Below are 12,755 nucleotides of genomic sequence, written 5' to 3'. Positions count from 1 at the left end.
TCACATCAGCATATTCTCCATGAATATACTGGAAAACTGAAGATAGCATGGACAGTTGACAAAAACACATGGTGTGTGTGTGTGTGTGTGTGTGTGCGCGCGCGCGCGTGCGTGTGCACGCGTGCAGATGCACTACATGGTGCCCTTTAATTATATAACACTCAACTCCAAACAAAACAATGCTACACGTATAATAATTATTTAGTGACCACCCTTTCCACTAGACTGGAAGTATAAAGACTTTTGCATCATGTGCTGAAAGGTCTTGAATGACTTTCAGCACACAGTTGCTCACTATAATTGAATATATAACCAAAAACCTTGCTAACCAAAATTCATGTTCTTGAATAATCATACGTCTCTATAAGTGATAGCTGCTTCACTAAAAAGAAATTTTTTCTTCAGTGGACAGTTATAAAAACATACCTGTAAAGCAATGGCCAGTCGAATGAGGTCAATAACCACCTCTTCATTGGCTAGTTCAATAGTTATAAGAGCCAGAGATGTATAAAGGAGCTCATAGTTTTTCTGAACATTGTCTTCCTCTTTGCAGCCCAGATATATATGTCTATATAGCTGTTGCCCATTCTGAAAGATACAGAAAGCAATACTTTTCTATGTTAACAATTTAGCCTAAACAAGAGCAATGATTACACAAAGTAAATTGGTGTTCTCTAGTGCATTTGTATCATTTAAAAGTATTACACAGGAATCCCTGATATGGGCTGCCATGGAGAAATGGACATTGCACAGCAAAATGCACATGCAAGCATGGTTACAGCAGCGTTATTTATGGCATCCCAATGGGAACCAGTTCAAAAGTCTGCCAACAAATAACTTGCATTATCTTACAACACACACATAATATCAACTGCTGTGGATATTGCTCTATATAAATAAAACACTGATGGCCAGTGACCAGACAGGAAGTATAGGCAGGACAAGGAGAGAGGAGAATTGGGGCAACAGGAAGGAGGGGAGACACTGCAGCCACCGCCAGGACAAGCAGCATGTAAAGACTCTGGTAAGCCACCAGCCACATGGCAAGGTCTAGATTTATAAAAATGGGTTAATTTAAGATAAAAGAACAGTTAACAAGAAGCCTGCCACGGCCATACAGTTTATAAGTGATATAAGTGTCTGAGTGATTATTTTATAAGTGGATTGTGGAACTGCAGGGCTTGGGGAACCTGGAGAGAAGCCCTCCAGCAACAATCAACAATATATATGTAAGATGAATTTTACCAAAATGCCACTAATTGAAACAAAGAATATAAAAGAACATATGATTTATGGCTCTTTTCATTCAACATACAAAAACTAACAAAACTAAATAATATTATATAAATACCAAACAATGATTTCCTCTTAAAAAAAAAAAAAGAGTACTGGCTTAGAAAAATAAGGTGCATGGGATACTTTTGGTTATACTATTGTTCACTTTAAAATAAGTAAAGTAGCAATGCATATGCATGTACATTTCATAATAAACAGTTTTTTCCTAAATTAACATGAGCACTTTTGCAAGGTGAGGCACTGTGGGCTGGACTGTGGTGGGGCACTGAATGGGAGTAGCTATTCTCTATATAAGGCTCAGGAGGAATGGGAGATGAAAAGATGCTGGCAAGTTTAAGGGCTAAGGCTTTGCTGACTGAAAATCAGCTTCAGTATCTAAGATGCTCCTAGGATACCGGGCTGGATTGTCCTAGACTAAGTATACCATAAGGCACAAATGCCTGATGCAATGCTGGAGGTAAGCATTGTCCATGCTGATGAATCTGCTTTTCTTCTGCACAGGGATATAGGACACAGTTTTGTTCTTTACATTTTTTAGAAATTTCTGTAAATTGTTAGTTAAGGTATCACATGAAAGCCAAACAAAATAAATGGAAAGGTAAATAAAAAGTGTGGCAAATTATCAAAATTAATTTCCAAGAAGGAAAGATGTGAATAGATTATTTCTAAATTAGAAACAACTAAGAATGGTTTGCACTAAAAGAACACAGTACTTAAAAGAACTCAGCAGGCTGTATTTCTATGTGCTCATGTGCATGTGGTAGTAATAATTAAAGAAGTCATGAACTTTCAAGAAAGAGGAGGGAACTCGAGCAGGAAAGGGAGGGGTGGAAATGATATAAATACAGCACTCCTGCATGAAATACTTAAATTAAAAAAAAGGTCTACCAGGTAAGTCATTTAAAACTTTTAATCAAAGCACAAGTTTGAGAGAACATCTTCAAGATAGCAGACCAGGAATGGTGCAACAGTCTATTCACTCACAGAACCTGAAGTCTAGCAAAATCAAGTGCAAAGAAATATTACTACTACTGTTGAAACAACAAAAAAATGAATCCAGTTTCAGTGTATTTATAGCCATCATATGTATGTATGTGTGTGTGTGTGTATACATACATACACACAACTCTCCAAATTTTCAAAATTCATTCATGGTTAAAAAGTCCTTAGCATGCCGGGCGTTGGTGGCACACGCCTTTAATCCCAGCACTTGGGAGGCAGAGCCAGGCGGATCTCTGTGAGTTCGAGGCCAGCCTGGGCTACCAAGTGAGCTCCAGGAAAGGCGCAAAGCTACACAGAGAAACCCTGTCTCAAAAAAACCAAAAAAAAAAAAAAAAAAAAAAAAGTCCTTAGCTATTTGGGACAAATTTGATAAATGAGTAATTCTGAGAAATACTCAAAACCAAGAAATAGAATGAATAAAATCTTATTTCCCTGTTTCTGGTAAATTTACAATAAAGATGAACTCAAAAGAATTAACTGCAATCTAATTGATTAATTAATGTTAATTTGAAGCATGACATCAACATAATGACAGAGATGGTGACATTAAAGATGGTGATAGAACCAAATGTCCTGCATAAACTACACAAGAAGCTTGATCAATTTACAAGACACCACAGTTTCCTAAACTCACCCATGTGTTAAAGCAGACATCGTGCCTAACTCATTTCCTAAACAATATACTGAACAATGCCTAACAGGCAGCAAACACTAGTACAGTTATTCATTCACTAGGCAGTGGATGAAGTGAAGCTGTCTATAAAGAGCTGCTAAAGTAAAACCAGTATGCATATTTGGTTCACAAGGATGTCAGGGCATATCCCCAAGAGCCTACATCTAAACACAGGCTCTAGGAGTCACAGTTGGGACTGTGGTCATATAAGGCAGGCAGAAGTAGGCAGTGAGAAGTCTTTCACTCCAAATTCTATGGCTTCATTTTAAGCCGACAGATCAATATAAAACCATCTGACAATTTAAAGGGGTACAAGTTACATTTCAGACACCTTTAAACAATGACCTTACCTTTTTCATGAAGCTTGTATCTTGTCTACAAATTTTTTCTCTTTTTATCTTCAAGTCAGCCACATCTGGTATTATTCTGGAAACAATATAATTTTTAATGAATACCATATTTGGCTATAATATCTTGTATTTTGTGGAGGATTATATTTAAACTCAGGAGTTTGAATGGTAACACTAACATCTACACTTACATTTTAAATGTTTATATAAAATGGTATTACTGGATTACCACACTTAACTAAGAATTATATCATCTTCATTCATAGTGCTTAAAGCAAAACAGTTTTTAATCAATGTAAATAATAATTACTAGATTAGCACTCTGCCAGATTGAATGACTCCAACACATTATCTTAAAACATAATACGTCATTTGACACCAATCAAACAATCCCCCCCCAACACACACCCCACCACCCACAGATGTCAACACCCTGTTGGAGAAAACTGACAGCTTTCACGCAGCACAGCGAATCACCTGATGCCGCGGAGCTTTGCCCTATTGTCATGGCGATCCATGAGGTTGTGCATTACTTCCAAGACTAACTGCCGCAGCTCATAATCTTCCATGAGGGATGGGGATAACAGAGGGTCCAGAAATGACCCGGGCAGTGCAGTAACAATTGTCTTGGCTTTGTATCCAGACGTCACCTAAATACAAGGGGAAAATTAACAAACAATGGTCTCATGAGTCCTTCTTGGGCAAAATTCTCATTATTTTTTAATCACAAATTTACGGAATCAGAAACTATGGACACAATCCTGAAGAAATATATAAAGGAAACATGTAAGGTAGTCAAGATGTTATTATTTTAAGATTGTCATTTGTAACAAGAATAAGATGAACAGCACACATCTGGTATATGGTCCCATTTGCAGGCTCAACTGCAAGCATGGCCCATCTGTCAACTCTGTCATACCACATTCTGTGTAAGGCAGGCTAATACCCGGCTTCCACAGAGAAGGCCACACGGCACAGGCAGGGTGAACCATATAAGGATCATGGGACAGATAGAGGGAGAGCAGGTGGAGTCTGATGCTGCAAACTATTGTTTTAAAGGAAGGCACTGGGGAACAGGACATATTTTCAGTTTGGAAAATTGGATTTTGTTACTCGATTTGACATTCATGATAATAGTTAAACTTCTCCAATTTTCAAACTTTGAAGGAGAATATATGTAAGTGCTATTAAACATTTAAAACCATACCATAGAAGACTTCACAGACACTAGGAGTCACAAAGCTGACTTATGATATAATTAGGATGATAAGCATGGAGATATATTAATATTTACAGAATTTGTTTTCTATAAATAATTAGAGCCAAATCTTAGAAACTTTTATAAGGAAAGTGAATCAACAGTGCTTAAGTCCTTGGAATATGAAGATGTTTTTAAGGAAGACACAACAAATAAAAAAGGTAAGTGGGAAAGGATTGATAACTATCACTGCAGGTGAATTTAAAATCCTATATAACAAGCACCAGGCAGAGAACTAGAACCGAAACCAGATTCTTCTGTATCTAAGTAGGAAAAACGAGTATAATACCACTTACAAAAAGGTCTCTCAAATGAACTTTGAAGGTCCTGGTTGGAAGGGTACACATTTCAGAGAACCAGTCCCTTCTTTGTCCTGATATCTTAATCAAGACCTAACAATGGCAACACCAGCTGACATGCCAACATGAATGGGGGAAATCTCACAAAGCTGCACCCCCTAAAAGAAAAGCTACAGGGAATTAAAGACAGTTGAGAGAGGGAGAATTCATCTTGCACAGAGATGAGTCCCCTAAATTGCTATCCCTAAAACATATAAATACAAGCTGCATTTATTCATTTATTTGCAAACATATAAAACAATAATAATTAAAGAATAAGAGTCCATGAATTTGAAAGCAAGGAGGAAAGGAAGGTTTGGACGGAGGGGGGAAATTGTGTAATTAAATTCAAATTTAAGAAAGAAAAAAATGAGTATATTTAGCACACAGTACCGTAGGACCTCTTTTTGTTTGTTTGTTTTTTTTTTTTTTTTTTTTTTTTTTTTTTTGCTTTTCTGTTCTCTATTGCCACTCTAAACTGAAAACACAAACACTCTTAACAAGAAGCCATTGTCTGGACAGTATATAGAAGGCACTATGGATTTTCATATGCGTTCCAGTGTCTAGCTCAGTGACCGGAGAACCTCCTCAACTCTGTCCACCTAACTCCTTTGAGTGTAGGTATCTCTAGCTACAAAATGGAAGTTGTTTCTGGCTTCTGTAGGCTTGATCATAATGAAGATCAAACAAAATGACAGGACAGGCAAGCACTGAACAGTGAGAAGAATGGCAGAATAGAAGATAAAGGGAGAGACATTCACGTGAACAAACCACAGATATAACCAGTCAGAGTCTGAAGTACCACTCTTTTCAGTAATTTAAGGGATGTTCACCTCTTACAACTCCTTACCATAAGCAAAGACCTCAGCAACATTATCTGAATCCTCCTGGTTCCCAAATCCCTGAAATATACAAAGTATTGGCATTACTAATTTACATTTATATTAACTTCATCTACTTAAAATACCCTTTTCTGATTTAAAAACTTTATTCTTACTGGCTAAATAGATTTTATTTATTTTTATAATTGCTTATGTCATGACTTACTTTATACACTAAAATAAATTTCATATTAATTAACATAGATATATGCTAAAAATTTAAACAAGAAAATTCAAGTTATTGGGTCTTTAAGAACACAAATTGATGTGCTGATACAAAGATTAAATCCTCCAAGTACAAGTGACTCAACAATGTGCAGAAATGTCAACTATCCTCTGTGAACACAACAATTACAGGAACGCCAACTGTTCTCTGTGAACACAACAGTTACAGGTATTACATCTGAGATGGAAATGCTACTTTCATCGGTCTGAACATCATACTTGGTAGACATGTATCAAATTCTTACATTATTCCCCATAAAAAGAGAACTGTAATAATTAGTGTAAGAATAGAATATCCTTTAGTTGACTTTTACTCTTTGTGCCATTGATATCCCTGCCTTCCTTACTAACTCTTCTGGCCACCACTCTTACCCATTTACTATTAAGAAAACACGTTCACCCATCATACTTACAACCCTATCCTACTTTCTCCAGTGGACAGTGTCTTTTTAGCACTTACTTGACTATACACATTGATGGCTATGGTATGCTAAACATGTATAAATATGTAGTGATCCGGCAGTCAGTATTTCCATCTCCTCAAAAGTTTAAAGACATTTGTTGATGAAAACCCAAGAGTTAAATATATTTCTAAGGCCTAATGAGAGCATTTTAACACATTAGCTAATGTTTTAGTATATTACAAAATCAAATCTATAAGGAGGGATCATTATCATCCCAAGTTAGTATTCCTGATTCATTAACAATGTTTTTCAAGTTTTCAGGAAGCCTAAAGTTTCACCCTACGTATGTGCAGACATACTAAATAAATCTTCCATTTCATCAATAAAAGAGTTAAAAAAAATGAGAATTTGTAAGTTAAAAATAATTAAAAAAATATGTAAGCACTGATTTAATAGATATGTAAGCACTGATTTAACAGCCTAATGATCTAGTACCAAGGAAAACACTGTTGCTTTTTATTACTTTAAGTTTTAAAATACTAACATTTTCTTGAGTTAAAAACACATAATCCAATACTGAGTTCAATTACACCTGAGAACATACCCTAATTGACTGATATCCAAAGTATGAGTGGATGTTCCAAAAACAGGCACTTTTCCCATGATGAACATCATGATCTCTGACCTCTGATAGTCTGGTAAGTTACTTCCAAAAAACCCTATAAATACATGAAGACAAATTTCACAAACTGAAAAGTGGTAATTTTCCCACATAATTCAAAACTAATTTAAAATTATTTTCTGTGTATAGGCATTATTGCCTACATGTATGTCTGGGTACCACTTGCATGCTTGGTACCCAAGGAGGCTAGAGAAGGGCATATGGTTAGCTTCCATGTGGGTACTGGCAACTTGAACCTGGGTCCTCTGGAAGAACAGTCATTGTTCTTAACCTGAGCCATCTCTCCAGCCCACAAAGTTGTATTTTTGGTTTGTTTTTGAGACAGGGTTTCTCTGTATAACAGTCCTGGCTGTCCTGGAACTCGTTTTGTAGACCAGGCTAACCTCCTACTCACAGAGATGTGCCTGTTTACCAGGATTAAAGGTGTGTACCACCACCACCCAGTTCAAAGTTGTATTTTTTTAAATACCGCTTTCAAAACAATGACTATGTTCAAACTACACGTAATGCTAAATAAATTAAAATTTCTTCTATCCAACATCATATATAATATAAATACTAGGTAAACTTCTGCTGGCAGTCTTTAGGAAATTTTATTTGCAGATTGTGAACCTAAATCCCACTAAGTCAGTAATTATCCCACTCCGTCTGGTAAATACCAGAAATATTCATTTCCTCAATATACTGTATACCATATACACTCAGCATCTAATGGCTTTGCATTACTCCATATGCAGAGTAATACCCATCTGTATATTACTCCAGGCAATCCCTAAGGGACGGAACTTCACAATAACCTTCTGAGACTCAGTACTTGCTTTAGTTTCCTCTCGGATAAATGAGAATAAAAACATTAAACACCCACAAAACAAGTTAATTACGGCCCAAGCACCAATTGCCAAATCAAAGTAGTAAATGCTGGAGCTTCAACTGATTGTTGTGTTATCATGGTGAAGGCTGGTTAAAGCAAGCGAGTGCAGACTGTGGAAGAGTATGCATGAGAACAGAACATCTGTGTGGTCCTGGAGGGGCTTCTCAATGCTTACTGTTTGCAGTGGGGAGAACTGCAACTCTGTCATAGAAAAATCGGACTGTAACTTTAGTGAATTACCAGAACTGGAATTGCCAAGAAGTGCAAGCATGTACCTCTGCATGTGCTGTTTTGAGTAGAATATATAACTTATATAGTGTTCTACCCAGAAATGTGCAACCTAATTTAATAATGACAGAAGATCAGACTAATCCAAATAAGGAGTGTCTACTGAAACAAACAATGGAAACAGAGGGAGACTTTTTCCTTGAGAAATAACCATGCCATAATGGAAATTTCCAGACAAATAAAACTAAGATAGATTACAACTACATGCAATGTATGTGGATTCTGGACCCAAAGAAAAAAATGCTATTAAAGACATTATTTGTTCAATTAACAAAATTGAACTATGGAAGGTTGATTAAAAAATACATATATATAATAGTGATGCTTACCAATTTTGAAAACTTTGGTTACATAAAACATACTTTATTCTATGGGAAAAACATACTTAAGAATTTAATGGTAAAGGAAAAATTAATTTTCTTCAATGGAATCTCACTGGGTATATTAACCACACTTAAGGGCAGGCCCAATGCCCAGCAGTAGATGGCTAATACAGAACAAACTCAACAATATTTTTGTAGACTCTTTGTTATTTATTGCTTTATTTGGGCATATTTTGGTCTTATTGGTCTTTTGTTCATATATTATGTTTTTAGATCTTGGTGTTCACTCTTTGCTTTTTTAAAATTCTAGTTTTTGTTTGTTTGTTTGCTTTCTAAAAAGTAGGAGAAAGAAAGAACATGGGGTTGGGTGGATGGGGAGATGGGAAATACCTGAAAGGAAATGAGGGAGGGGAAACCATGATCAGAATATACTGTATGAAAATTTTTTCCAGTTTAAAAAAAAAAATGGATTTAGTAGTTAAAGACCATGACATATACAACTTATTATACCCAGTAAATTTATTTTAAAAAGTACAAGTATGAATATTTTCTTCTTATACATACATATTCATAAATATTCATGTAGATTCATGAAGAGATGGGGAGAAGGTCAAAACAAATGAAAGAACTGACATAAAATGTCAACAACAGATGGTAAAGGACTGTGTTCTCTTATGTTTATTTTCTTCAAACACCATTTTTAGAGGTCAAAGCCAACACTCCACTTTGACATATGCACTACACAAGCCAAATGGCTTATATGAGAGCATTTTACATATCACATATCACCATACAGTAGCTTGAAAATGATACACTAACCTATTGTCTGGATGATAGCATTCTGCACAATCTTCTCATCATTGTCTTTGGAACTCAGGGTGATGCTGCCCACAGACCCCTGCTGGGAGTCATTGGCTTCCAATTCCACACTGAGTCGCAGGTGTTTCAACAGGGTGTTGAAGACTTCCAGCACTGTTGGCCCTGTAAAAGACCATCTTTGTAAGTTTGTGTCCTCAGGACTCTCAAACTCCTCAACAGACTTTACAGTTACTTTCTTTCTCTGTCAACAGTACAAATAATTTATGTGCTAGGCAGTTCATTTTTCTTTAAGTTGTATAACTAAACAACAAAGTCTCACAGTCACACCACAAGCGTATTTTGGGCATGTATAAGGAAATTGCTGTTTGGCTTTGATACAACCTGCATAGTGGACTATCTAAATCTTTCTACCTGTTAAGTCTCAAACCCAGGACAAAAAGCCGAGGTGCCTATTTAACATACTAAAGTGAACCTGGCTGCCAGGTTCTCCCAGCATTCTGCAGTCCCTAATTGTTACAGGGTATGGCTGGTATTACTTCACCCTCTACCCTGAACTCTCCAGCCCAGGGGCTGAGCTGTCCTTCCCCCAGAGACTCTTCCCTATATAATCCAGACATTTTGGTTACCCCTTCCCTCTTTGGACCTTTGGGCCTCCTGGCTGCTGCATCTGGTATACATGTGCATACTCTCTCTCCTCTCCCTTCACCTCCCCCTCTCTCCACATGATACAACCTGGTCATGTCCACTCTGGATTCTCCTAGATGTCCCGGTCCCTGCCTCTGGCAATCCACACATCCATAGTAAACTTTCTCCTCCACCATGCCTAGGAGCAGTCATGTCCTTTTCTTAATGTTTCTTTCTTTCTTTTTTTTAATTCACTACCTATTTAATTTTGTTTATCCAAAATAATGTTTACTGAGATATTTAACTTGACTGATGGCTAAATCCATAAATTTATAGGGTTCACTATAACAGAAAAATTATTTTATACCTTCTCAGATTAAAAACGGAGGAATTTGCCGGGCGGTGGTAGCTCACGCCTTTAATCCCAGCACTCGGGAGGCAGAGCCAGGCGGATCTCTGTGAGTTCGAGGCCAGCCTGGGCTACCAAGTGAGTTCCAGGAAAGGCGCAAAGCTACACAGAGAAACACTGTCTCGAAAAACAAAAAAAAAAAAAAAAAAAAAAACGGACGAATTTACAATTATGAGAAGCTTCAGTCTGTCAGGTTTCGGTGAGCTGATTTTCTTTGCTTTCTACCTCAGTCATATTACACGTTAACTAAAGGTTCCATAGCTGTTGCCCACACACAATTACAAACTTCTCCAGAAAGGGATCCATGGTTAAATGCCACCCCCCAATACACAGAGCTTAGAACACCACAGCTAACACACAGCAGACACCAGTAAATGCAGTGATTGAATAGAACACCTGTGTTTCACTTTGTAATTCAAACTAATCTGCCAATCAATACCTTTCCTTCTTTCTTTTTTACTTTGAGACAGGATCGTACTGTGTAGCCCTACTCTCTGTAGACCAGGCTAGTATTGAACTCATAGAATATCAACCTGTTCTGTCTCCCATGTGCTAAGATTAAAGGTGTGTACCACGAAACTTGGCTGTCTGCATCTTTTTAAGATAAACTACATACAAGACAAATAATGAAAAGTCCATATCCCAAATGTTCACTTCTGTGGGATAATCCTTCTATATGCTGTGAACATGTATTACTCTCATTGGTTAATAATAAAGCTGACTGGCCTACAGCAAGGCAGGATAAAGTTAGGTGGGACAATCAAACTGGGGACTCAGAGGAAGAAGGGTAGAGTCGAGAGAGAAGCGAGCCAGCCCCTGAAGAAGCAAGATGCTAGAGGACAGGTAAAGCCATGAGCCACATGGCAATGCATATATTAATAGAAATGGGTCCATTTAAATGTAAGAGCTAGTCAGTAATAAGTCTGAGCTATTGGCCAAGCATTTATATTCATATTTAGCCTCTAGAGTCAGTTATTTGGGACTGGGTGGTTGGGAAAGGAAACATCTATTTACAGTTCACTCTTATTCAGCATTGATGAATATTAGAATATCTCATTAGCTAAGACTTCCACTACAATTTTTAACAAAACCACAGCCAGATTCTCCCTATAGTTCCTGTTTTTCTATCATAGCCCCTCATTTCCCTAATCAGATGTTCATGAAATAACAAGATCTTTGACTTGTTCTTTTCCCTTTGTTACCCTACAATCTGCCAGCTTCCCAGACTGCCCAAGTTCCCTCACACTGAAGATAATGACAGCACTTCTTTCTAGCCAGTTCTACACTTTGCAGTACATCTCTAGTCAGTCTCTGAAGCTCTTAGGAACTGCAGGATTACTTGCTTGCACTGTAACTTTAGAGATACTTCTTTTGTTTCTCTCACATTCTAACAAAATGGGCCACATGATATTCTGCTTTTGCTAATCCACATTCCTGAAGTTTTCTGGTTCCTGGTCACTTCAGGCTACATGTGATCAGTCTCTTTATAATTCATAATTGGGCAAAATTGTCTATATAAACTAAATATGGAAGAAGCCCTTCACCAAAATGGCTGGGCTCACAAATGTTTGGTATTTAGTAATATTTGCATACATATGTGTGTGTATATGTTTCTGTGTGTGTTAGTAATAGTTATGTTTGCATGCATAGTTTAGAGATCATATCCAAATACAAACACCAAATTCAATGTTTCCTAAAGTTCTTATACACAAAGATGATACAATATTTTTAATGTTCCCACACTAAAACAAGTACAGTCCACTTTCAAGCATCAGCACTAAGAATATTTCAACATTAAAGCATTTCAGATTTTGCACTTTTGAACTAGGAAATTTGAACCCGAATCAGTCGTGGTAGTGTGGGCCTTTCAAGCCCAGCTACTCCGGAGGCTGAGGCAGGAAGGTTTCAAGTTGAAATACTGCATGGGCAACATAGTGAGTTCAAGGCCAGCCTAGAATGTTTAGTAAGATGTCATCTCAAAAACTATAAAGACAGCTGGGATGAGACTCAGTAATAGAACACTTATCTAGGATGTGCACAGCCCTGAGTTGAATACTTAGTAACATTTAAAAAGAAAGAGAAAGGGAGAGGGGGAGAGAGAGAGACAGAGACAGAGACAGAGAGACAGAGACAGAGAAGGAAAAAAAGTGTTCAATTGTTCAACTTGTTTCACTTTTAAAAATCTGTATCCACTCAATGTTCAGTATACAAATCATATCCTTAAACCCTTATTAAAAGAAGTACAAGAGAAAGGAAATGAAAGAGGGTGGGGGAAAAAAGGAAAAACTGATCGCAGACACTCAAATTATAGA

General features: G+C 37.1%; 1 protein-coding gene across 4 annotated transcripts in view; it reads right to left on the bottom strand.

Annotated features, from left to right (window-relative positions):
- The window catches only part of Efr3a (EFR3 homolog A), an 89,627-nt gene that overhangs the window by 18,637 nt on the left and 58,235 nt on the right, over positions 1-12,755 (bottom strand). For all 4 annotated transcript variants that reach the window (XM_028876023.2, XM_028876022.2, XM_037197510.1 and 1 more), the window contains 6 exons: positions 9,411-9,572; positions 7,032-7,146; positions 5,768-5,819; positions 3,799-3,971; positions 3,322-3,397; positions 427-588 (listed from right to left, as the gene is read on the bottom strand). In XM_028876023.2, the coding sequence (XP_028731856.1) occupies positions 427-588; positions 3,322-3,397; positions 3,799-3,971; positions 5,768-5,819; positions 7,032-7,146; positions 9,411-9,572 (740 nt within the window). The remainder of the gene's footprint in view (positions 1-426; positions 589-3,321; positions 3,398-3,798; positions 3,972-5,767; positions 5,820-7,031; positions 7,147-9,410; positions 9,573-12,755) is intronic.

Source organism: Peromyscus leucopus, chromosome 20 (assembly GCF_004664715.2).
Source record: "Peromyscus leucopus breed LL Stock chromosome 20, UCI_PerLeu_2.1, whole genome shotgun sequence".
Lineage (NCBI taxonomy): Eukaryota > Metazoa > Chordata > Mammalia > Rodentia > Cricetidae > Peromyscus > Peromyscus leucopus.
This window is presented reverse-complemented; position numbering and strand designations above follow the sequence as displayed.